This window comes from Manduca sexta, chromosome 17 (genome assembly GCF_014839805.1).
Source record: "Manduca sexta isolate Smith_Timp_Sample1 chromosome 17, JHU_Msex_v1.0, whole genome shotgun sequence".
In the NCBI taxonomy this organism is placed as follows: Eukaryota; Metazoa; Arthropoda; class Insecta; order Lepidoptera; family Sphingidae; genus Manduca; species Manduca sexta.
In genome coordinates, this window is record NC_051131.1 from 3679574 (window position 1) to 3707262 (window position 27689).

At 36.9% G+C, this 27689-nt stretch overlaps 1 protein-coding gene across 6 annotated transcripts; it reads right to left on the reverse strand.

Moving 5' to 3' along the window:
* Positions 1-288: 288 nt before the first annotated feature.
* On the reverse strand, positions 289-27542 carry LOC115442365 (calcium-transporting ATPase sarcoplasmic/endoplasmic reticulum type). Of its 6 annotated transcripts, none has more exons than XM_030167386.2 (12): positions 19235-19360; positions 18082-18226; positions 8851-8868; positions 8223-8305; positions 6456-8146; positions 6030-6219; positions 5250-5397; positions 4719-4977; positions 4282-4426; positions 3814-4023; positions 3581-3698; positions 289-915 (listed from the first exon to the last, which is right to left on the reverse strand). In XM_030167386.2, exons 2-12 carry the CDS (start codon positions 18197-18199, stop codon positions 887-889), a joined length of 3009 nt encoding a protein of 1002 aa, XP_030023246.1. In that variant the 5' UTR covers positions 18200-18226; positions 19235-19360; the 3' UTR covers positions 289-886. The 6 variants fall into 6 exon arrangements, with proteins under 6 accessions (XP_030023246.1, XP_030023247.1, XP_030023241.1 ...); XM_030167387.2 differs by having other exon boundaries at positions 289-1123; XM_030167381.2 differs by lacking the exon at positions 289-915 and having other exon boundaries at positions 1614-3698.
* Positions 27543-27689: the final 147 nt, after the last annotated feature.

Sequence of the window (27689 nt, forward strand, 5' to 3'; positions counted from 1 at the left end):
TTCTGGGATTGCATTTTTTGTATAACACCATCGTAAACAAATTATTTCAATAGCATAGGGTGCGCATGAAGACTTTCAATAGGATATTCATCGAAAGATGTTTTTTTAGGTATCATATACCGAATAAAATGATGCAGTAGAATCCTTGTAATTGAAACTAAGAATATTCTTACATTCTGGTCTCTTTAACTAATAAAGGGGACTAATCACATAAATTTATGGTTATATATACACGATATTCTGCATTGAATGAAACAAGTGTCGTTTTATAACGATTTATTGTACAAAACAATAATACATTAAAATGTACAGGTATGTTTAAATTTTTGGACTCAGGTCCCAAACACTGGACAATCGTGTAAATTATCCTTCACTTACAGACACCATATTGCTCGTCGAGGTGTCAGCACTAATAGAAACAGACTCGGCTCTAGATAAGCAAACTAGATTATAATAATAGAATAAAAATATAACAATAAATTAATAAAGTGCTCTCAACTTAAGTACACAACGTCTATCGCACTGCTTTTGTCGACGGGCACCATGTAGTCTTTATTTAGAACAACGTAATATAACAAATCGATTAAACCTCCTAAGCATACTGTAGTATATACACATTATGAACAACATTATGTCCTCTCTGGTGAACTAGCGCAGGTGAGCTGGTGGACGGGTCGGCGGCCCGCTCCCGCCTCGTCGCGTGTCGACTCTCGTATCGGCTCCAATCTGCCCTACCCTGGCACGGTGACACGCTCTGACACGGTCACAAGGTGACAAGCGACGCGACTTACGTACACATCTAAAAGCCATTCGGTTATTACATCTGAAGACGAGAGCGGTAGAAGTGGCAGAGAGAAGCGGGTGAGGAACTATGATATGGTGGCGTTTACCACTTGTCAACGACCACCTCGTTCGCTGTAAAACAACGAGAGTGTTAGTGTCATGTTGGCTCGAGCGGGGCTGCCGTCCGAACTTACTGGATCTTATGTAGATATCACAACCGTGTTCTAGTTTACATGTGAAGTTTCACTGCGGGATCACAACAAACAATGAGTGTTCATGGAATATGTGCGTGCAGTGGCTGCGACGGCGTCCGGCGCTTACAGCTTCCACGTCGGCTGGGCTGGGGGGCAGACAACACCACGTTAGTGCATGCGGGAGGGGGGGACCCCGCCTGGCGGGACGGGACGGGGGAAAGTTTTGCAAATACCATACCGAGTATGGCTTTTACTTACATGCAGCTCCCATTTAAGTTCCACTTCATGTGACTTAAATTTCACGATGATTTAATTTAGGGATCAAAATATAAAAACATTTATTTCGATAGAATTGGAAAATTCATACTTATACGACTTTGTAGATGTTTAAAATTTTCCTGGTATTTTGATTATAATTTAAATATAGCCAAATAGCGCTTTTGAAGCTTGCAAAACTTTGGTTATTATTAAAACAGTGTTAGCAGGAAACAACAACACTAAGTTATTTGTGTACTCAAGGACATGGACACAATTACACAACAAAATAATAAACCTATTAGGGTTGTGTGTGTTACATGACGAGTGGGTGCAAGTAGACTTAGTAATGGAATACAACAGGGAAATAACTGAAACATCCATTGTTCACTATTTTAATTGAATGTAAAATAGTATTTATAAACGACTGTACATTTCAATAAATAAACTGACGTATTAACAGCTCCAGTATCAGGGATAATCACAACAAGGTTTTTGAGCATGCCCTGTAATATGCAATGTTGAGTGTGAGTGTGTGTGTGTGTGTGAAGGTGTATGTATCTACTGTTGGCAGACGGATTGCCGACAAAGTAAGTTATATCAATAATTATTATTCTATATCATATTTTGTATAACATTATTGAGCGACGTAATCCACTAAAGTATATTTCACATTTACTAAATGTCAACAAATGTCTAATATACAATTACGAATAGTAAGTAGCGCATAATATATTATGGTCACTTCAGCGAATGACGTCGCATTATATTGCTCTATAGTTATATATATGTTATTAAAACATATCAATTTCATACTAAAATCACCACCATGCAATGCAAACATGCAACATTATACTAAATTTATTATAAAAACTTATGTACGTACGGACCTTGTACCATTAATAATTAATAAATGGACAAATTTCATTTACCTCGGCATACTTAAAGTAATATTATGTCCCATTTATAAAACAGACTTTGTAAACCTTCAATGAACATAAAGAAGACAATAATTAAATTATTAGATCAATAAATTGTATAACCTATAAGTAGCACGAATTTAGCTATCAGCAACAGTTTGTGTTCGTACATACATTGATTGGTTTATGTATTAGATTTGCACAACTCGTGTTACACATGGTTCACATCAGAGTGCTGCACAGACGTGGCACGTAGCGTGAGTAATCGTATACAGTATACACGAATTACTAAAGCTACTTGGCTGCGCGATGTCCCGCGTACGTAACTACGCATACATAATACATATTCGGTTAATGAGTGAGACAAGATTCAATGCAGCGGCCAAGTGCTTTCAGAATAAAAAACTGAGGTTACATCACAAGAAAAAGTAATAAAATGCATCAGGAATTGTTAATAAAGCATGTACAGGCAACAGGATACAGGGTACAGATACATCTTTCAGTGAGAACAACATGTTGAGAAATAATTATAACCACGTCCCTAACGATACACTTACGTTAAGTTACACTAAGCTAACGATGCACCTTACTATACAGTAAGCTTACATGTCTGCTGTCCACATGGACAAGGTACTGAGCTATGTGCGAGTCCCTATAGCGTGTTATTGCGAAATGGAGCTTTGTTAACGCTTTTACAAAATATGTATCATAAAATGCAATTAATCTAACTTATAAATACCTCTCAATCAACCAATTTTTGGTGTCTCGTGTTAGCATTATGAAGGTCTTCACAGCCACTTCATATCAAATAAGTGTATAACATCACAACATACTCGGTAAAAGGAAGAAAAATATAATCGATGTATCTCTCGTCTTGTAAAAATGAGCTCCAAACTATTTATTGTCTCGCACATATAAAATGCAATAGAACCTGGCCGGCCGATACACTCCGACGTCGCATACACGACACTAATCCTACGAACGGACACTACGAGACTTATCTGACACTGACACACAGAGGCACTGGCGAGGCCGCGCAGTGCAGAGAGCGTCCGGCGACTCGCTCGTGCAGTAGGGCAGGAGGCCAGTCGACCACTAGACCACTTCACACTTGTGCGCGCGTTAGCATTCAAACGGTTAGAGACGAACTGTGGGAGCGAGCTCAAGGTCCATCGGTTTCCACAGCGGAACCCCGCGCCACTCACGCGACACACGCCACACGCCACGCGCCACATGCGACACACTCGGCGCGGGGGTGGCGCAGGGTTCTATGAGGGGGTATTAGGTGTGAATCAAACGGGGTGGTGGCACGGCACACGGGCGGGCCGGCTTATAGGGGTCCGTAGATGATGATGCCAAAGAAGACGGCCCACATGAGCACAATCCACTGCATGCCGTGGAGCCAGTCTACCACACTCCTGTTCTCACCGTCGGAGATCTTGCGCGCCACGAACTTCAGCACCTCGTCGAGGAGCACCACCGGTATTGAGAACTTCATTACCGTTATCCACTCGTCAACAGACAGAGGCGTCACTTGGAATACAGCCTGCGAACATATTCATTATGTTTGTTACGGTACAAAACGAGCCTTGTAAGGTATAAGTATCATTATCATAATTGCAGTCTGTAAAGTCAGACTTGAGTTATATCTGGATACTTACCGAGAGCACCTCCACATACAAGATGACGAAGTGGAGAGTGAAGGAGAGCGCCATGGAGCCGACGAGCCACATGTTGTACCAGGGCGGCATGGTGACCAGGGACTGGTTCTCAGACAAGCTGTTCATGGCGTTCAACATTTCAATGGTGACCAACACTGACAGAGCCATTGTCATGGGGTGGGGGTCGGTGAAGATCTTGCAGTCAATGCCCTGAAATAATCGAGTGTTTCTGTAAGTAAAGTTTTCTAGGCCTCCAACATAAATGAATAATTAAGGCCAATGTCTATAGTATAAAGAGCTTGCTTATAAATTTAATACATACATATGTGTGACAAATTTAATATTTCCCAAATTCAATTACTAATTTAATTACTACCCCCATACAATTTTTACAACCGAACCTTCGAAATACCTAGATACTCAAGTCCACAGATTAGCTAAGTGATATGTAATGCAGTATCTGGTTACCTTGAAGTCGTCTCCTCCCTGGAGGCACTGTAAGTGGTGGGTGAGCTGCCAGTAGGTCATCTGGGGTCCGAAAGGCGAGTACATGAACCACCAGGAGGCGGCTCCGACGGTAGCGGCACCCACGTATCCACCAATAGCCATGTACCTGGACAACAGTATGAAACAACTTTAAAATCTGATTGTTACAAAGATAAGTATGTTTTTTAAGTATTTTAGTATTGGTAAACAATGAGAGAGAGTGAGAGAGAGAGAGAGAGAGAGAGAGAGAGAGAGAGAGAGAAAGACTAATGCACAAATTATAAATTAGGATAGACAATGCTACATTACTATCTTTGCGAAAGTGTGATGTTGATCACACTTCAAACTATATTTAGCACGAAACTCCTAAATATTCTTAAATAATCCATTAAACGTTTTAATTCGTCAAACTACTATACCTGAAGAACAGCCATCCGGAGATGAGACCCTCGTCAGCCTTGCGCGGTGGTTTGTTCATGATGTCCAAGTCAGGGGGGTTGAAGCCAAGAGCGGTGGCGGGCAGACCGTCAGTTACCAGGTTCACCCACAGCAGCTGCACGGGAATGAGGGCCTCGGGGAGACCCAGCGCGGCCGTCAAGAAGATGGAAACCACCTCACCGATGTTCGACGAGATCAGGTAACGGATGAACTGCTTCATGTTGTTGTAGATGGCACGACCTGGTGACGCGTCACATTGTTTTTAATATTCAGAATTGGACCAAAAGTAACGCTATGTAATATAAAATAGGTAACGCAATCGAGTGGCAAGAAAACTTCAAATCTAAGTCAAGCAGGACAATTTAGGATACAGTGGAATTTGATGTTGCATTTCGCAACTTAGTATATCACAGCATCAGATAAACAAAATACCGCAAACAGCGCATATTATTCGGCGCATATTATTATCAGTAAACAACTTGATTTGCTTTTTATGAAATGGTTCAACTTGCCTTCCTCAACGGCGGCTACAATGGAAGAGAAGTTGTCGTCGGCCAACACCATCTCAGCGGCAGACTTGGCGACAGCGGTACCGGAACCCATGGCAATACCGATTTCAGCCTTCTTCAGGGCGGGGGCGTCATTCACACCATCACCAGTCTGTAATGTGGGATTGTTGTTACAAATAACTGCATAAATAAAGTAAATACCGTTACCGTTGTACCGATACCGTTTGCGGTCTCGTTAAACCACCGGTCATGTGCTAGCCACATGGAATAATATCTGCATCTACTATTATAATCGTAGAACACAGAATACTACCGGTTCCGTACAGATAACTTTCAAGTGTTATAGTTTATAAACAGCACAGCCCTAACGTAAACACAAAGCGCTTCTAATATGCGGTGCGAAATGTAAACATTAATAACAGCGCGGGCTGTGTTTTGGTAAATTATGAAGACATTGTTTGCTGTCCAATAAACAGTACATTTTGTTGTTATCTCATGTGCAACACCTGCAGATGTTGCTTTTGTTCCGTTCATAATTATGTATGTGCAAAATTTTGGCAGATTATTAATTTCGCGCAGTCAGAACATTGTTAATTCAGATAGTAAATCGGATCGTGTGTTGAGTAAATTAATGCATCGTGGTCTAATGTTTGCACAACGCTATGTCTAAGTCAAGGCGAGGTATCTATTGTAGGCGGCGAATTATTAACGATTCTTAGAATGTACTCCATTCAACACGTAATATTATAAATGTATTTACAAAAGGAAATTAAGTATACTGACCATAGCGGAGATTTCGTTCATGCTTTGCAGATATTCAACAATCTTGGACTTGTGTGCGGGCTCCACGCGAGAGAAGAGACGCGCCTTGGCGCAGGCGGACCTCTGTTCCGAGACGGGCAGGTCGTCGAATTCACGACCGGAGTAAGACTTGCCAGTGGTGTCCTCATCTTCACCGAACACACCGATACGCCTTAAATAGAAGCCGACCAATTTAATTAATTAATAAAACTAAGCAAAGTAAATGGAATTTATCTGACAAATGTTTTTATAAGGGAATTTACAATAAACCGTATAAAAACAGAAAGACCGTTGTTATGAATACAATGTGGACTATTGGCGAGTGACATTTAACATTTCCTAAAATTTTTATTTAACATTTTTATATTAATTTATCTGTTTATATAGATAAAAAGAAATAAATCTTACCTGCAGATAGCTTCAGCAGTAGCCTTGTTGTCACCAGTAATGACAATAACGCGGATACCAGCGGCACGACAACGGACGATAGAGTCGAAAACTTCCTTACGGGGAGGGTCCAACATACCGACGACACCAACGAAAGTAAGGTTGACTTCATATGTGTAGAACTTAGAGGAGTCACCAAGGTCCATTTCTTCGGGCTTCAATGGGTTGTCAGCTGTGGCCAAAGCCAAGCAACGCAGGGTGTCACGGCCGGTACCGTATTGGCGAGTAAGGTCAAGGATGCGGTTCTTGAGAGTAGTGTTAAGAGCAACTTTGGCGGTACCAACACGAGCGTGGCTGCAACGTTCCAGTACACCTTCAGGGGCACCCTTAACGAACAGTTTGGGACCAGTACCCAGGCGGGAAGGCTTAAGAGGAGTGCAGTAGGTGGACATAGATTTCCTGTCACGGGAGAACTCAAGAGTGAATTCTTTCTTCCATTTGGTCTCAATTTCCTGACGAACAACAATAGCAGAGGAACGGCGGTCGAGTCCGGTCTTAGGAACGTTGAAGGGATTCATTTTCTCAGCGAGTACAATGAGGGCAGTTTCAGTGGCTTCACCGACCTTTTCGAAGGCCTGTTTGAATTCATTAAAGTCAATAGCAGAGTCATTGCACATAACACAGATGGTTCCTAATTCGTGAAGACCATCAAATTCAGAGGCCTTAACTTTCTGTCCCTTCAAGTAAACATCGCCAATAGGTTCGTAAGTGGAGCCAGTGATTTCAAATTCAAGGAAGTTGCTGTCACCACCTTCGATTTTATCAAAGATGAACATGCGGGAGACGGACATTTGGTTGGTGGTAAGAGTACCGGTCTTGTCTGAGCAAATAACGGATGTGCAACCGAGGGTTTCGACGGAGGGCAGAGACCTGACAATAGCATTCTTCTTGGCCATACGCCTGGTACCCAAAGCAAGACAAGTGGTAATGACAGCGGGCAGACCTTCTGGAATGGCGGCGACGGCGAGAGCGACGGCAATTTTGAAGTAGTATACGGCACCCTTAATCCAGCTGCCACCGTGGGCGGGGTCGTTGAAGTGACCAATGTTGATAGCCCAGACGGCAACGCAAATCACAGAGATAACCTTAGAGAGCTGTTCACCGAACTCATCGAGTTTCTGCTGCAGAGGAGTTTTGATTTCTTCAGTCTCCGACATTTCAGTACGAATTTTACCAATAGCGGTGTTAAGTCCGGTGCCGATGACAATACCACGGGCTTTACCGGCGGCGACATTGGTACCCGAGAAAAGGATATTCTTCTTGTCCTGGTTTACAGCGCGTGGGTCAGGGATGGCGTCAGTGTGCTTAATGACGGAAACAGACTCTCCGGTCAAGATGGACTGATCAATACGGATGGTAGTAGAGTAAATTTTAATAAGACGGATGTCAGCAGGGATTTTGTCACCGACGGAGACTTCAACGACGTCACCGGGTACAATTTCCTTCGCCCTAATTTTTTGGACACCAGATTTATCTCCTCTTATGACCTTACCCATTTCGGGTTCGTACTCTTTTAAAGCTTCGATGGCAGATTCGGCATTTCTTTCCTGCCATACTCCTACTACGGCGTTAGCGATAAGAATTAGTAAAATTACGAAGGGTTCTACAAAGGCTGAGAAAGCATCTTCATGCTCTTCAAATAAAGCTAAAACCTGAAAAAGAATAGCTCTAATTAAGTAACTTTCGAATACATCTAATATACAATAATTTCATTTTAGATATACTCACGAATGAGATAATAGCGGCTAACAGCAAAATCTTTACTAAGAGGTCATCGAATTGTTCCAGGACTAACTGCCATATACTTTTGCCTAAAAGGTAAGATAAAAATGGAGACTTGGTTAGTATAAAGCATACAATGTAGACATCAATAGAAAACCATTAAACATAGCGCACTATGTATATAACAGGCCCCCTCGATATTTGAAGTGAACAAAAGAGACACGTGAGTGGGCTTCAGTTCAACAAATTGAGCGAGCGAGGGAAGGAAAGTGGGTCGAGACGTTGTAAGCAAAAAACGACGCATTTTAGACTTTGACGCTCTAACCGCTGTTGTAAGTGACAACTTTTGTACTTTTACTTTAAAACTAAATAGAGCAGCTTCTACTTCGATACAAACAATTTGCGAACGGAATTTTTAGTGACTTATCAAGCTGAAATTTAAATCTATGCAGATGAGAGCATCGCTATTTTACTGTTTTGATCATTCAAAGAGAACCAAGCGAGTCCCACGCAATTCTGGCGTTAAGTGCGTTTAATGGTTTTACAAAAAAATGTGTCGGCTTTTTATATTATTTTATTCAAACTGTAGATTTTTCCTTGCAAAAATATATAATTAATAAAACGGATGTATTACCTTCCTCCGCAGGTAATTCTGAAAAGAGAGAAGAAACATAATTAAAGTTTTGAATAAAACATCAAAGGAGTTAATGGAACAAGCGATAAACCAGTCAGAACAGGGCATGCGATCTATCTCGGCAGTTACGATCGTATATAAATATACTACTACATTTGTTGAATACGCGTATCCATTCCGAGAGCCGGCGAAGCGGTGCGCATCGCGGGCTCGGCGGCACCGCAACTCTTCAGATTAGCGTCTTCCACCACGCTGACGTCAAATATAAATGTCTATGTAGCAATACAAATGATTATGCGCACTGGAGTACGTTTGATTCTTATGAAATATGTAGGTAATCATTTAACTCACACGCCTTCTATTCTTAGTGTACGTATAAAACTGAAATTCATATAGACGACTACCCACGTGCGAGCGTTTACCTAATCAGTGGAAGGCAACGTATCATACTCTCAGATGTGATATCAGGTTATAACAATGCGAAAAATGTTTTCACGCTAAACTACGATAATATGAATCCCTCATAGCCGAATTTCGACCACGGCGGCCATTCTCAGCGGAGATCAGCCAGGTACGCAGGAGATAGTATAGTGCACAAGTGTGTATGCAATACACAGGTGCATTGTCTGTTCTTTCACTCTAATAGTCCGGTGAGACTGCAATTTGACATGACATAAGAGCGATCAGGTACAGGCCCAACGGCTGGACGTGCTTTCCGAGACACCGGGGTATCATACCGCCAACTTCCTAACTCCACGCTGTGACTGAGTAAGTTTTAAATGGAAAACAAAACAACAGTTACAATTATTTTTGCCCGACTCGGGTTTCGAACCCAGGACGTCAGCGCCGTAGTCGTACTCGAACTGTGTACGCATTACTACGTCTCTGAGCTGTCTGAGACGTAGTAATGCGTACACTTGACTGCTCAATTGAATATTATAAAATAACCAAAAGCGACGAACTAAATGCCATTACGCAAATATTTGTAAGAGGTGAGCTGTTATGTCCAGTTAATAAAACTATGTCATTGGTACGCATTTTCACTTTATTGAACGAATAACCTGAGCAGTTGTAGTCTGATAAAGGATTTTTATGTTATATCTACATTAAAATTTGACATATACGACATGCGGCGATACAGTTTGTGTGTGATGTGTGGCAGTTTTTAGCAACGTGGTATGTTTATGCTAATAATACGGCGTTGTGGAGCGGTCACATTGGTCCAAGTGTCGAGTCTGGCTGGTACGGTGGAGCGAGTCGTAAGTCGCGACCTGTACTGTGTACACTGACCTCATGACGTACGCATTTAGCCTCTACGTAATTACAACCTTGTAAATGTTCCGGATACAATTGTCTCTCAATAAACGTAATTACAAAATCAATCAATGGAAGCTCGTTTAACTCGTTAACAGATTATGTTTCTGATGAATTGACGTTATTAGAGCGTTGCGACGTAAATATTGAGATTTTTCGAACATGCGCCGGGATCTTGATAGAGAAATGTAAACTGGCAACGTGCGCTAAGTCAATCGTATCGGCTCTATTTACGTACGTAGCCGGGCTGCCAGGCTGCCAGGCTCGCCGTGACTAATGTAAGCAATTAGTCAACGCATCGATAACGCCGTGTCAGCATCTGTGCGCGCTCGCCAATGATCAATAACGCACGACACAGCACCGGCTGCCGAGCGCGGGCGCGGGAGGCGCGCGGGCGACGTGCGGGCTGCGGACTCTCCGCGGCCCTCGCGGTGACGACAGAGCGCCGACCCAGCTACTTGTGACTTCCTCTCGGACCACTTACGTCAGGTCCACGTCGGCCGTGCTTAGACTCACAATGTCAACAAACAATACGCAATATTTGGGATCTCTGTCCATAACGCTTATATTGCATATTGAAGTGTCACTAGGCAACTTGCGTTATTACTAGCCTTAGTAATGTGACACGATTAACGACTAAAGTTTTATTGTTTGATCACTTTAGTGACAATCGCATTAACTCGCGATCCACGCAGCAGCATGCCCAGTGTGCGATGACCTTGTTTAACTAGTACATGGGATTGTTTTTACACAATATTATGTTCAATATATTAGGATTGGAATCGATCAATTTTAGCGTAACGATACCTTATCTTTTAATCGACAAACATAAATGCACGATAAAAATATTCATCCAAAATAATATGCGATTAAAAAAGTACCGTGTACAATTAAGCAAGTAAACAGTATTATTATTTTTCTGCGTTTACTCGACAGAGAATCGTTTCGAAAAATAAGATGCCTGAGAACAATAAAAGACTTTCCGATATAAATAGATGCTATAAATAAGTGTTTAGATATAAAATACGGGGAAGTGCTGAACCCCGACGTAGACGGGATTTTCAACGCCTACACTTGTGGGCGTTGAAAATGCATGTCGCCTTGATGAGATTGTACAATCAAACAAGCAAAAAAAGCGTAACGTATCGATTTCTTAGTCTAATAATTATCGCCATGAAAACGGTAAGAACGTCGAGTATTTAATTCATTCATTACATTCGTGCTCTATAACGCAGCCTCACGGATATGCAAAATAGTACTCGACAGCAAGATGCTCTGTCAAAACATAACCTTTTTGGTAAAATCATTTTTAAAGCGATGTGTTCGCATTTTTGCGCGCTAAAGATATAGTCAGTAGACAATATCTGAATAGACACAATATCGGAACGTGAAATGCTTGTGAGTATAGCACGTCAGCCGCGTTCGTAGACGCAACCCGCCAACGTAGACCGTCCAAAATAAACCTGTGTACCTATATAATATTTCAGCTAGCAGGCACTCGAAACTCGCAGCGGGTGCGCTGGCATTCTCGCCGCCGGATTTGCCGCTCCCGATCCCCGGTCGTGTTTCTTTCCTCTGATGCGATGAACAGTGAACACGACTTAATCAACGTTGGCGTGGTGCAACCATCATAACATTAGATCATTGAATTGAGACATATCCGTTGAAACTGATGCGTTCAATTTAAACGTAATCAGCGCCGGCTTAGCTTTAACCGATTCAGACGTGTTTGACTTGCATTAAGACTGGGCAAACTGAGCTGTTATCAGGAACGTGCGTAACACGTATAGTATATATTAACATGTTCCGCTAGTTTCTAACTTGTTTTGAGGACGAATTGTGTTAGTTTTATTTTAGTTTATGGCACGTACGGTATACGTTTGTATCCACATAAGTAAATATGCTAAAGAATCTTGTAAAAATGATAAAATACAAGGTCAAAATTTACATTTTTGAAGCTGTTTACGTCAAATTTCAATGTGTTAATTTTACAAACAGTATTTGTGATAAAAACGTGTTTACTACTACATAGAAGTATTAAACAAGCGTCGCAAGAATGTTTAGTTATTATTCCGTAATAGGTATAATATTGTAGCAAATAATATTCATTCATACTAATACTTATCTATAAAACGTAAAGAAAAAACTCTGTACCCCTTTTTAAGCACACTGCGTACGAAGGATTGTGAGATGTGGCATAATTAAAGTTCATATAGAGATAAAGTGAACAACAATAAAACTGATGTATAATACGCGTTATGAATATATAAAATTCGACCACTAGTTATAATTACTGGGCATTATGTTCCCTATATCTAATGTCACAGGTTTATTGACACTGTGCAGTGTCAATCAGTGTTGTTATTCAAAGGTTCTTCGCTGCAGATTTCTATTCAGTATACGCATACAATTGGTCATTAGCTAAGCGTTCTGCTAGCCTCGCATTTCAGTTGTCTAAGAAAAAAAAATCGTTCAGAAATAAACAACTTTTAATTAACACAGGCATATACATAATAACCTACATTTTTGCTTCAAATAATGTCAAACACAGTTATTTTGTATCGGTAAACGCGCTTGAATTGATCACGTGGACGCGGCAGTTGAAATTTGAAAACACCTTTGTCTACGCTCCTCTAACGCAACTCGTACAAATATTAATAATGTAATTCTTATTCGTGACGAGTTTTTGCTGTTCACTGTTTAGTTAATAAGAAGCGAAGCGAAAACGTTCGTATGCGCTCCGCCAACGGTCGTTCGACAACGCGTTTCTTAACTTCATAATCCGTGTGATGAAAACTGTATAGATAATGTTAAATGTACGCCGAAATTACTGTAATTTAATAAACGCGTATCTGCGTCGGAATCTATTCTCGTTTGAGGTTTTCCGTATTGTGACCGAGCTTCATGTAGTAGAGTGACGCGAGGTTTATGCGATGTTTTCCGAAGCAAAATAATCGTTGGTTGTACGAAGTAGAAAAAATAAACATTGAGTAGTCTAGCTGGATATCGCTCAGCCTAGATATTTTTCGAATCTACAATGTTGCTTACTATTATCATTATGTATTATGATGGAAAAATGCAGCCGACTGCCGAGCCGCGCGAATGTAGGTTGGAAAATATCTCAAAATGCTTAGACATACTTTATGGTTCATTGTAGTGTCCGTTTGTTTTTAGATTTCATATTCATTGTCTTAAATCAAATAGATTGTTATAATTGACTTTACAAGAGTGCTGAAGATATTTTTTCTTGTTAAATATGACCTGCCAATAACTTTCAGTCGAAGCAGTCATATTTCAAATTAAATCCAGCTGACAGAGGAATATTGATAGTATTTTTGGAGTTTTACACGAGCCTATCGCAGACAGAAAAACAAGCGATATACAAAAAAAATTAACATTTTTGAGCAGCGTTTATGTCTGAGTAGAATATATCGTTTTAGTTTAGACTTTCCTTTGTGTGCGTTTATTTGCATAGTTCCTCGGACATTGTGCCGTTATTGTTAAGCTAGATAGGAATACTTTAGAACCATCTTTTATTTTAATCTATTGTGACAATGGAATTTAACACACATTGTCTAAACGGATTATGGCCGTGAAATCTTAGAATCAATTTCTGTGACTATCTATTTTATTGTGTTAGCGTGGTTATTGATTATTTGCAACCTGATAATTTATTGGAACATTTGTAGGGCGTTTTATATCATATTGCATATAGTATATATAGGTGATGGTGACGGTTGTTACGGTTGAAGAAGCGGGCCGGGCGGGTGCTCGGGCACACGCACCACTGCGGCTCCGGCCCGGCTCACCACTGATCGACCGACACCTGCCTCGATATAAATAGACACTAAAAGCACATACTCCCCGTACATCATCCAAAGTAATCCCAGACAGAAACGACTACTTACTATCAATCTGTACCTAAATCTATATTAATTTAATTTCAGATAATGGCAATGATTTAAGAATGATTATTGCATTAAAACGTATAAATTTTATAGTAGGATAATTCCACGTCGTGTTCATTGACCGAATAGTTCAAAGAACCGTTAGCTTATAAACCTTCTATAGAAAAACAATCGATACAGGTTTTTTCTAACGTGGAACCAGGACCAGGTGTTCATATTGTGTTAATAATAAAGTAACTTATTTTTTAAACTACTTTTCCGTTTTTCTTTGGAGACTAGCTATTTAGACACCCCGGGCGAACCTCAGTAAAAGATTTCTGATTAGGCTAACGATTGTTCTGTCTCTCTTTAATTAAGAGATACAATTTTACATAGTGCCTCTTGAATGAAACAAATATTCTTTAGTGAGACAACACAAAACAGACATTCTTATGGTGGAAGTCTTTTAGAGCGTAACCATGAAATATTGAATGAAATGAAATATTTTATTTGAATCTGTAAAAGATTATTGAACATTTAGATTCAGTCAAATTTTAATATACCATTCAGAAAGCAGTTTCATTCAGAGAACAGGTAAGAAATTCAACTATTGCTTTTTTCAAAATCAATTTAAAGGTATAAAGAAGGTACAGCATGTAACACAAAAAGTTACATTTACTTTAAAAAGGAATGCGTAAAAAACAAAGCATCAGTGCTTTGTGCAGTTTTCTTGCTTTGTACAGACACCATTAGTGTAATGTGTTCCAAATTCCAATATTGAGTATTATAGATTATCCAAACAGGTGTTCATGGATAATGATATAGCAACCTTAATTGATAAAACAATACATTTTTATACATGTGTTTTGATTCATTCACGTGCACGATAGCTAGTAGGTCGTCTGCTTCCTAATCTTTGTTCCTAAGATCTTATCAAATATTTTGTTACTTTATAATGCGATAAAAGTGGCTAAGTATCTATGTCAATACGGAGAATCATCGTTGACTTCCTTAAAGACGTAGAATCAGTATTATTACAACGTAGATCTATTTCCTTCAGTGTGTAATATTTACCACGCATATTATAAGTAGCAGAAAAAATAATTCACATTATACCTACGAGAATGGAAAAATTTATTTTTAGTGAGCTTCGAATAAGTGAAATTGTTATTGTTGTAGAGTTTATAAAAATTTCCACAATGTAAATTAACCGCATTATCCCAACATACTATTAAATGACTAAATACGTGCACACAGTGACGTGTACGGGCAGTGTTCGAAATACACCGCCCGCCGCCCCCACAAAGCCGAATGCTTTAATATTTATGCAATGAGGATAATTAAGTGATACTATTAAATGGGATAGCTTTCGTTCTTGCTGTTTATCACGTGCGTTTTTGGCCAATAACAATTATTCAAGTTGTCTGCTTCGGCAAACATTACTGAATTTATTTATATTACTCTCCTTTTGCACACATGATTTTCACTGTGTTTATAATGGTTCGGTCCCGCTTGACATTGCTTCTCATTTCTTTGTACGTAAAGACAGTTTAATAAAAGATACAATAATAAACTACTATACAAAATTCCTTTAATATCACAAGCATTATCCATAAAGATATCCATATATAAGAATTATAATACGCAGTGTCTCTGAGTCAGTGAACTCAACTTTTACAAGCGTAGTATTCCATCAACAACGTCTGAAGGCTTACGCGCATGTTGACTGTCATTACGAAATGAAAGTTCGCTAAGTTCACTAAGTATTGTCTTACCGTATTTATATTTACTGTAAGATATCGCTGTACCCAAGATAAATATCATGAGCGTTTTTTTTATTCGCGTTGTATTCACATGAGTCATTGAGTTTATGATTTATGGATACTTATGTTTTTATATATTAACATATTTGAAGCAATATTGAGATACGCAGTTAATCCTGACCAATTGAGATTGTTTAACATATTTAAAAAAAATGTCATATATTGGTACAGGATTTCTATAATTTATAAGACAGTAAATGTCAAACAATTTCTCCAATATATTATCAAATTTGTAATTTGATTAAATATTTAAATTTATTAGTCACGATAATGTTTACTAATAGTTATTATTATTAAAAATAAATTTTATTTTTAAATCTGAGTATGGAAAGTTTTCCAACAGTGTTGATCAAGTATGATGACCATGAACAGAATCAAATGAATGATATAAGAGACCTTGGTCTTCATAACCCTTGTGTCCCATCTATTTTTAACTACACTTTGTCAACACAGGATGAGTCAGGGCCAAGTTTGACTAGCTGGCAAAATTTCAACTAACCCTGACTGATAGCCCAGCAATGGAAAATACATATATTTTCCTATGTATATTCGTGGAAAAAAATATTTAACCTTCATTAAAAACGGCTTATTAATTTTTTTTTTTTTTCATCGCACCATTGTAGTGGTAATATATTCAAGTTGTGAAATTTTTTATATCCAGGTGGGACATATACTGGTTTATTTTAAAAGAATATACATTGCATGGAATTGAACTACAAGTATTAGAGAAGAATATTTCTCACTTCATGACATGATCATATTTGAGCGGATATAAGCTTGCCATGGATTGGATTAGTCTAATACTTAGGAAAGCAGGTGTTTGATCATGTAAATGAGATTTTACATGGATAATTATGTGTTGGTAGACAAAAATATTAAATATTATTAATTTGGAATAAAGATACATTTTATAAGTTGAAAATTTGATAATTCCATAGCAAAATATATAAAATATTGAAATTATTTCATATTTTTTAAGTAAACTTTTTATTGACTTGAGAAGACTGTTGAGAATTTATTATAATCACGAGATATTATGGCATTTTCCTTTCCAAAAATGCATTAGTTTTCGAATTTGTAACATCGACAATATGGTATGCAATGTAATGAAAGAAATTGCGCCAATATTTGATAAGAGTCATTGCAAATTAGCGCGGCGGCAAAACTACTTAATTTGTACAATTCAAAGTCACACATGAACAAAAGAGCATAACTTAATGTTTTGTTCTAAAACCCAAAAGGTCATTAGTAAATTTGATATCATTAAGCTGATTGTCGAAATCAATTAATTATTGCTTTCACTAACACTTATTCTTTATAATTTACAATGTTTCGTAATTTCATTGTCACTGAATTAAGAGACATTGTAATATAACTGGAATATAATTATGATCTTCCCTACATTGTATATTGCTGAAGTAATTGTCCATTATGTTACAAACCATTTATATTGAATATTAATTATGATGTCTCAGATTGCCGCATGCAAATAATAATCTTGATGCGAGCTCAATACTGGTAAGTATAATCCAATTGGTTTTTCTCTGATTGACTCTTTTTTTAAGTCTTTATTTAAGGAGCTTGGTCGTTATTTCGCGACTATGTCGCTACGTACATCCACTTTTACCAGTGCCTACTAAATTTTGATGAAAGCAAAATATTTTTTTAATAAAGCCTTAGCCTCTTCTGATACAGGAACCGACAAAAAGCATTTATATAAATAAACATGGTAACGTAATTTTGTACATTTAATAACAGTGGATTATATGAACTATTTGTAATGCATTTCTATATTTAAAGTTATTAATATGATCATTTTTATTTTAATGTAGATACATTTGCCTTTGTAGTAAAATTAAGTAGAAATTTTAATTATCTTTATAGTATGTTGGTATATATACTTCATTGTTATTATATTCTTGTTGGAATGTACTTGAAAGATAACATTTAAAACATGCTTTATATAACCTTGGCCATTTGATATTGTTTTTCTGAGCATGTGCCTTACACAAAGAAATACAATAGTATAGTATGCATATAAATTCTTAGTTGGAAGGAATAAAATCTTTAGAATGCTGTACACCCATTATTTATCAATGTGATGAAGTTTACTTATTTCATATTGAGTAATAAATTTTAAAATGCATGCTCTGTTCTGATTTCTGGTTAATATGCTAAAAAAAAAAATTATATTTGAAATAACTTACCGTTGGGTCCATATTTTTCTTGGTTCCTTTTTACTTGGTCTGCACTAAGGCCTTTGTCTGGGTCCGTGCCAAAATACTTTAAGACTTCATCCACGGATTTCGTGTGAGCGTCCTCCATGGTGGAATTACTACGTTGCCGTCAGTTCTAGAAGGCAAGAAGAGAAATAGGTTAGAAATGACGAGTCATCATAGGAACTTAAAAGGTTTTGAGGTTATGTTTCATTTTTGTCTATAAGTAAGGAAAAATCAATTCAATTCACGTTCGATTAAACGGATACTTTTAGTTGACACCTTTTTTATTCAGTTCCAATTTATTCAATCTGGTCTAAATGGCTGTTTCCTTATTTTAGATTCTTAGGTTACTGGGTCACCGTAAACGTCAAATATCGCACCTAATCTACACAACCCACGGCCACTACGATATATTAAGTCAAACGCTAAAATAAATTATATGATAAGCTTTAACATTACGGATGAAAAGGATTTCCTAGATCGCAAGCACCACTGAAGCACCACCACTCACCAAGAAATTATTTAAAATACATGAGAAAAAATGTCTTTCAACAGTATTTCACTTAATGTTATACTTATAACGTCTTTAATAATGAGTAATAACTAAATTTTGTACTAGTCTAATACTTTTTCTCGTAAATATCATAAACGACAAGAACACGTATCCAATCGAGCCGTCATTTTTCATAAACTGACGTAGCAAATGTAGACGATACTAACGCCATCTTTTACTTTAACTATAAACTAAATTTATCAAGTAAAATTCTTTTTATCGCAAAATATCTTTATCTTGGATAATAAATTCGAAAAATAGAGCGATGTATTAATATGAAAAAAGAACCGAGTTCGGTTTATAGTTTCTTTAGATAACAACTGTATATAATTTATGAGCACATATAAATGTGGAGCCATCCTATAGGTCGATTTTGTACCACGTGATGAAAAGCTATTTTGGTGTCAAAGGCGCCTACAAAATGCGGTATTTTTAAAATTCCAAAATTTGCTCTGCGTTATGTAACACTTTATCACTTATGTATTTATAATCACAACTTCCTTTTAAAACTGTTATGACACTCGATTTGCACTCAGGGTTACTACACTCAAGGTCATTTCCTTTTTATATTGGTATTATGGAACTTACTGAGATATTTTTTCGACAGCGTCGGGAAGGAAAGAAGAAATAAGAGTGGCGCGGGAGATGTTTTCCCGCCGCGCCCCGAGTAGCGACTCCCGGGCGAAGAGCGACGATTTTAGAGCGGCGCGGGCGCGGTGGAGGGACACCGTCGGAGATTTCTTTAATTATTTTGGCAACAGCACTCGATGGCACAGTCGAGTCGCTTTCCAGGGTTGCATGTCGCGCAGCGGCCGACGACGGCCGTCCTATGATGATCTTTTTATAGCGGGCGCTGCCTGGCTCGAGCGCCCGGTTCTTGCCGTGTGCTGACTTTTGTTTACGATTTTTAAATAGGCAGGGTTTTAATTATTTTATGTCACCCTTATGGTACCGTTAATTACGCAAATAAGAATTTTTGGACCATTAAGGTCAATGAGCTTTCTGATATTGGGAACTGCTTATAATATGAATATACAATATATGCTTTTTGGGATAACATTATCTCTATATCGCAGCATTGATCAAACAGCCTTTTTGTAGTTCTTATTAGCCGCGTTGTCATGTTGTTATTTTATAAGGAAACACTTATAGGTACAGTAACTTTTAATTATAATATATATATATATCACAATCACGGTCTAGACGAATCTAGACATACTTATAAGGATAGTAACCTTTGTTAGTAGAATTACATACTTTCATATTCCCTCAAATCCAAAATAATAAGAATCGTTAGATATTTACGTTTCTGCGTTACAAAATATAGGATTACGTTTGGAACATTTTCTGCGGTTTATTCGTGACGGATATGAACAGTTGGACTGACACTGAAATGTAAAGCTAAAATTCTTATGCCCAAAGTTTGCAGTCTCTGATGATCAATAAATTTAAGTTTCTATCTTTGTGAAATGAACAGGAGGCAATAGTATTGTTAACTATTAATTTTGAGGGATAAATTGAATGAATATATATTATTAATTGAATAAATAAATATATAAAATGGAGAAACATATAAGTCAGCGAGCATCGTATTTTTTTTTATGATTGAATACATTCCTTTAGAAATTGGTGATTGTACTTAACGACGGTGACATTATTGTGTTTATTGGGTGTTGTCGCTAATTGGCGATCATAAAATTGTAATAAAGAGTGCCGCATTGCTCGTAAAGCTGCAAGCTAAATCTTTTAAAATCATATTACGGTGGTCTTTTACTCGAACATTTCAGCAAAAGTGTCAACCTTGCGTTTGAGTGGGTTTATATTTAGACAGTGAAAATAGAAAATCACAGGGTACAGCTGAATGCCAATGTTAACGTCTATTTTGGCTTCTGGAATGGAATACTTGTATAATACATTTCATAAATAATGATTATGATAATCGTAAGCAACAACCGCCTTGTAGCACCATTTGAATAATTTATGGAAGTTTATTATTTGTAATTTTAAAAATAAAATGTAATAAACTAAATTCATTGGTTCTTAGATCAGCTTTAAGACATCATAAAATAACATGTGTTTATTTGTGGACATGACTTTATAGATAGGATTTATTGCAAAATTTTGGAAATTATGAGAGAGCAGATAAACGTGTTGTATTATTTCTTGCGATTTACCTTTATAATTCAATATTTCTTTTTATTGGTACATAAGCTTTATTTAATCATAAAATTTTGGGTAGATCTTATCCATAAAAATATTCTAAATGTTTCGGAGGGACCCGAGCTACGTATCAAATACTAGAACCTCGACCCCTTCGCCACCTTTGGTCGAAACCACTGCGTAAATTTGTACTCAAATGTATAGCATTGTGTTATTCTATTTGGTTGTAATTCTAAGAAAAAATATAGATTACTTTTTATCCCGGAAACGTTCCTAGCGGGAATTTTATGCTGGAAAAACCTTTTAACGCGAGAGAAGCTGCGATGAATACTAAGTAAAACAACAAACCAATATTGTATCTACTATCTAGTGTATTTTTAGTTAATATCTCAGGGATAAATTTATTTCAGTGAAAAAAATAAAGGTAATACGAGCGACAGCTATGAAACGTTTGCCATTTAAAATAGATGAGGAACCTGGTGCGTTTTTCATCGAAATCATTGGTAATATTTATTTATATAAGACAGATCGAAGTGATGTTAGATGTATTGAAACGGAATTGTATCAGCATAATTTATTTGAACTAAAAGTGTAATTTCACTTCAGGTGATAAATACGTTGAACAAGATTGTACGGTTCATAAATAACTCATTATAAAATGTGAGTTTCGTAAAAGTTGAAGTTTATTTGTTATCCAGCGCAACCGGTAAGTAATTTGTCATAAGATTTGCGAATATTTTTTATGATTTGGAAATTTGTAAATGCCAACAGAAGTAAACTTCAATCAGCTGTTGGAATTACCCATAAAGGCGCCTGCAAACTTTAATGGTCGATTAAAAATCACTCTTGCGTGACTAGTGCACTATTTTCGATGTATTTTATGGCTCATCAATTAATATATTACCGTTATTTTTAGATTGTGAAACGTCACGAGTTTATCTTTTATTAATTAAAGATACGTTTAACGTTAATGGCTTAGTTAAACGTGCCGTGTGTGTTAAAAACTTTTGTTTAATAATTAAGATTTGAAAGTTTCTAAAGAATGAAATTATTACAACTAAGTATTTATATTGAAAATTTAAAAATACCGATGGTCTTCATTACGATTTTTAATACGTACAACAGAGTCTTCGTATGCTTGTATGTCACTGTAAAGCGGGGTTGACGTAAAAATATTTGGTAACGATATTTAGATTATATTTTTTAATTTGGTATGTGCTATATTTTACTACATAAATATACGTGTGAATATACCAAATAAATATACTATGAGTAAGATAGTAATAGGTTGCATTATCAATAATTTACAAACGTTTATTTTTGTTTTAAATTAAAAAAGTGTTAGAGATCTTATTCTAGTTTGCAGAACGTAATTTTCGTCAGATAAAAAAAAAAAACAATGAATGTATGTTATGTATATTAATAAATCAAATTGTATTTGGTTTTGACTTATTTACCATCTCAAGCATTACGCATAATATATGTACTGTGTACACACAATTACTTCCTACCCTATTTTAGGTATTATAATGGTAATCGATGAGTCAGACCTAGTGATATAATATCGTAATGAAAATATCAATTCTGTATTAGCTAAGTCATAAAGGTAACATAAGTAACACACAAAGACTTGGCGTTCTCTACCCAACTTTCAAGTTAATATGGACAGAAAAGTATGGCAGGGTTAAAACTTCGCTCCTGGCAAAAAAATTGCCGTCGTCCCGTTTTTCGGCCACTTTTTGCTAGCGAAAGCTATCTTATGTCATCGAGCCTCAGTCCTAAATCTCCACCCTACCTAAGATCCGGCGCGGCGCCCCGGGCGACCAAAGTCGGCAGTGCTTATGAACAGCATGAATACCCTCTAGATCTATATAAAAGAAACAGGTGTTGGCCGTACATAGTTATCTTGTCTCTTTCTATAGAGTGGTCTGCTCAGTGAAGGGTATCGCTTTCTCTATTCCTCTTTGAATGTGTGTACAATTATGTATGTATTCGTTGTATAAACTATAGGTGAGTGTAAACTTTGTGTACAAATTACACGCATGGTCAATTTGTATTGGATTTACAACTTGTTTATTTTTTATACGGAAATGATTTCTACGCGACTCAAGAAAAGCGACTTTAGAAAACAAGTATTGATTATTACGTTGAAAATTATAGCAATGATGTTGTCTTATAAACAAAATATTGCTGAAAATAAAATTATACAGTGTTTATATTATGTCTACTCTATTTTATCAAGCCCACTAGAATAGTGCACGCCATGAGAAAATATGAGATGAAATTTTAAAGTTTTTTAGGTAGTTACGTATAAACCGTAAAATGAGGATGCTAATTGCCACTTAGGTTTAGCTATAACCTTGCTACAATGCATATCCCAGGATAAGTCCTGGATTATACAGGTTTCATGTTATCCCGGAGAAATTCACGGAGAGATCTGTATTTCCGGAAACTCTTTCACGCCGAGCGTTTCAAGCACTACCAGTGATGATATTTATTAAAATAAAACCATAACTACTGTTTTATGGTTAAGGGGAAGGATGTTCATATGCATTCCATTATTTGTTCATATACCCTTATTCTCTCCCATTATTCGCGGGGAATATATTGTGATAACCATTAAGACAAAATGGAATCTCTTTATTGCGTTTGCTCTATATAGAGACTAAAAGAGCTGGTGTGTTAGAATTTAATAACAATTATATAGTATTATTATTTATAGTAATTCGATTTCATTTATTATTTTTCGTAAACTTAAAAATACGAAACTTAAAGAGAGGTTATTATATTATTCTACTGGCGATGAACATTATTTGTTTATATTCTATATAAGTGTAATGTAGTCAAAAAAACTAGATAAAGGGAAATCTGAAAGTATCATACTGCCATAAACATTCATAAAATAAAGTAGTCATAATGATAGTGATCATCAAAGAAAACTGAATCTAAATTACAGCGTAAACTTTTTACGAGCATCACCATGAAGTGAATTTTAACATCCTCGGGGGGCGTTATTTTTTATGCCATACGTTATTTTGTCAGGACGTAACGCACTGCGTCGCGTTTAAGACAATAGAAACTGGCATTTACCCCCTTTGGAATGTTCCTAAATCATGCAATTCGTATATTAATGTCGTTTAGTTTTGATGTTTGTGATTGGTCGAGAGAGTAATGCATCAGTCACGTGTTAGTGTCTCAACCAATCCCAATAAAACTACATGGAGTAGTGTCATCTTTTTTGCCACATTTTAATCATTCAGAATACCATTCCACGGTGTTTTTACGAAGATAAAGTAATACGGCCATGTTACAAGTTTACAATAAGGTCCCTGATACCAGATAATTATTATTTTGATATCTGAAAATATGATTTATATTATGTATATCTGATTCATTGTAACCTATGCCTTAAATAATAAGTCTGATCTCTGCTCTGTATACATTAACTTCTATTAACTCGGACCGGGTGGTAATGATAAAGGAAAACTGATTTAATGCTTTCCATTTAGTAATACTATTACACAAGTTATATGTACCTTTATTTATTATACAGTTTTTATCATTGTTATTGAGGTAATGTTGGGAATGCATTTCATGAATGTAAAATTTAAATATGTAATTTATAGTAATGGGTTGTTTGTTAAAAGTAAATGCAGAGACCCCTCGACGAATTAGAATGATTTTTTATACTATACATATATAGATATTCTTAAGTAACAAGGTTATTTTTATTCCGAAAACAGTTCATAATGAAACTTGTTCCGAGAAAAATCTCACGCTGGCGAACCGAAACCTTCAGTAACCCGGATTTAAAATGCGGATGCATATTGAATCTATTGATTACAAACTTACATTGTTCAAAGTAATTTCTAACATATAACAATAATAACGAATATTGAATAGTTTCTGGTAAAAAAAAGTTGTTCAAACTAAAAATATTTAAAGAGAGTTGATTGATCTCTTCTTTCAAAGCAACAGCCATCATCACCGTCACCTTGGTAGCCGCGATTATCGTCACACAATTGCCGTACCCCGCCACATTCCGCAACAATAATAAAAGATCTAATAAGATTCGTAATGTTTTTCTGGTTTTTTATTTTCCATTAGATCACGATAGCGAGGTGTTCTGCGGTTCAAACGTTTGTTGTTATTGGCACATGTCGAAAGACGAACATTGATTAGTCCCGTTGATTCATGAACCGAGTTATGTCCGTAATTATTGTGGTATATTTGAAGTAATTATGCGGAACTTGTTACTTAGGAAACAAATTCGTACAATAGACATATTATTTTATTCCATTTGAATTAACAGACAAGGGCTGGCGAAGATGGTTACTACCATATCATGGCTAAAGGTAATAAACTGTCAATTTACGCGCGTTTTATCGAACTCAATTTAAGGTTAGATGCCTAATTAAGTCATAACCAAATAGTGTATTGAAATAATATTAACTTAAGTGGATGCATTGTTGTGGCGACTTTCAGTTGTTAGGGATTCTTTCAAATTAAAGAGACGGCGTCTGTATTAATGATTGTAACTGAACTCATTACTACGTTATGATTTCCTTTTTGATTGACATAAGTACTTCCTTACAAATCGGCCGGCAACGTGCAGAACACTTCAATCGAATAAAATAACGTTCAGTACAGGAACTATTACCGACAATTTAGATAACTCGCTAAATCAGACGAGGTGAGGAGTATTGAAACAAGCTTTTAAAATTCCTAGATAATGTAACGAGTATGGGCGCACGCACGAATATATTTTGATATCAAATGTAGTGGCGCACCTTCGGCGAATATTCTTAAGGCTGTCCGTCATCTACAAATAAACGTGCGAAGGTAATAATCGAAATAGAATTATCGTACGTACGAGTGTTTCGTAATCGTCTGTTTTGGCATAACAGAGTGTCGGCCGTTGGCGGGACACCCAGGGATTTAGCCCGAACATGTTGGACATGCACGAGAAGGTTACCATCTCTCAGCCAAACCTATGATTTATTGTTTGGATTGAGAGTGCCACGTGCTACGAACGTTTTGTTTGTTCAATCAATTCGCCTCTCCGTCCAGATTGCCTGTGGATGTTTTCATCGAATACTTAAAGCAACTTATCAGTAACTAACGATAGTTTGGCTTACAACCGTCGATCTGGCGCGGATTTATACGAATATTACGAGCATTCCAAAAGACATCAATTCATGAGGCATGAGTTCATGTGTACATTAGTGTTATAATGGACTGAAATAATGTTACTTTATGATGTTTGATGATTAATCAAATATTAGAACAAAATGTAATAAATAAAAAGAGAACGGAACAAAACAAACAAAGACTGCATGTTTAGAGTAATACCTAATCAATTTGATTATCGTGGCTTTTATCATTTAATTTTATTTGTTAGTGGTTAATTTATTATTAGTGACGTCATCGTGGTCATTACGATAGTATGAGATCAGTGTTGTTCAAACCTAGTGGTTTTGTATGTGAAGTACATATTTCTAAGCAGTGTATTGACGTCATTGAATATTAGGTGCTTTGTTAGCATATTCGCGGTTTTATAATCTGAAATGAAGCGTATTTTTACAGCTGGCAGTTACTGCATAGAGTAAACATAACTATCTCGTTTCGGCGTGTAAGCTTACCATTCATTGTATGAAGTTTTATTACAGAACAAAAACTATTTATTTAACATTCCAGTACTTCAGAGAACTGTACAATGTTTAGTATGTCTAAAGACCGATTGGATCTCTTGTTTAGTTTGTTTTTGAAACATTAAAATTGTTTCTAGTTCATAAACCTAAAATACCGTTCATCATCACTTAAAACATTGATTTACGGTTATATTGTAATAACTCATTTTTGTGTGCGAGCTTAATAAAGAAGTAGAAATAATAAAAAAAAAACTCTAAAGTTCATGCCGCTACGAATATAACAAAAATATTGTTTCAACTTCTATGACAACCAAAGCGGTTAATTTTGTAACAATATTATATTTATATTCAGGTGATAATATGATGAATAGTGAATTATCAATTTTATTTTCTTCTCATAGGAACTAGATATCTAAATTCCACATATTTCAGCCGGGCGGTTCACTAATTACCGTTAGATATTTTTGTTTCATAGAAAAGAAATGACATTGGACTGATATTCTCTACGTGTCATCAGATGGCGCTAGTATCTTCGCGGTCTAATTTTTGACACAAAGCCAAGTCAATTGGCGGCAGTAAGTTTAAAAAAAAACTATACACAGTTTTTATATTAGAAGCTAGCATTACACGAAAAGCCCAGTGGCTTGGTACGTATTTATCCACAACAGTAACAAGTAATGTAGTCTCACAATGATATTTTTGCCGCGGGTAACACTAGCTTCTGTCACCGAAATATTTCGATTTAAAAACGGTGGTGCTTAATTATGAAAAAGTAAATAGCCGTCACATATCGGTCCCGTAATTATGCCACTAATGTCCGTGTGTTCTTCAATATGTGCGATCACGATTCCGCTACAATGACAACACTGAAACAGTCACTTTGCACAAATCACAGTCCTGTTGGTAACACCGTCGCGTGTTTGGAACTTACCGTATCACTTAATATCACTTGGTCCCGGTCACTAGTTTGCGATGATACATAAAATGTATTTTTATTTAGTTTGTAGGTATTATCGAGAGAGGTTAGCGCGCCCCATGAGGACAGCGTCGGAAGTGCGGCGCGCCGGGCGCGGGAGCAGATAGCCGCCCTCTTTTATAAGCTCCGTTGTGGGCAGCGGGCGGGTTGCCAGCTAGCTCTCTTGCAACTATCGATACTGCTAACAAAAACATAACATGATGCGCGCTTCGCTCAATAACTCAACGGAACAGAGTTCAAAATACAAATAAATTCT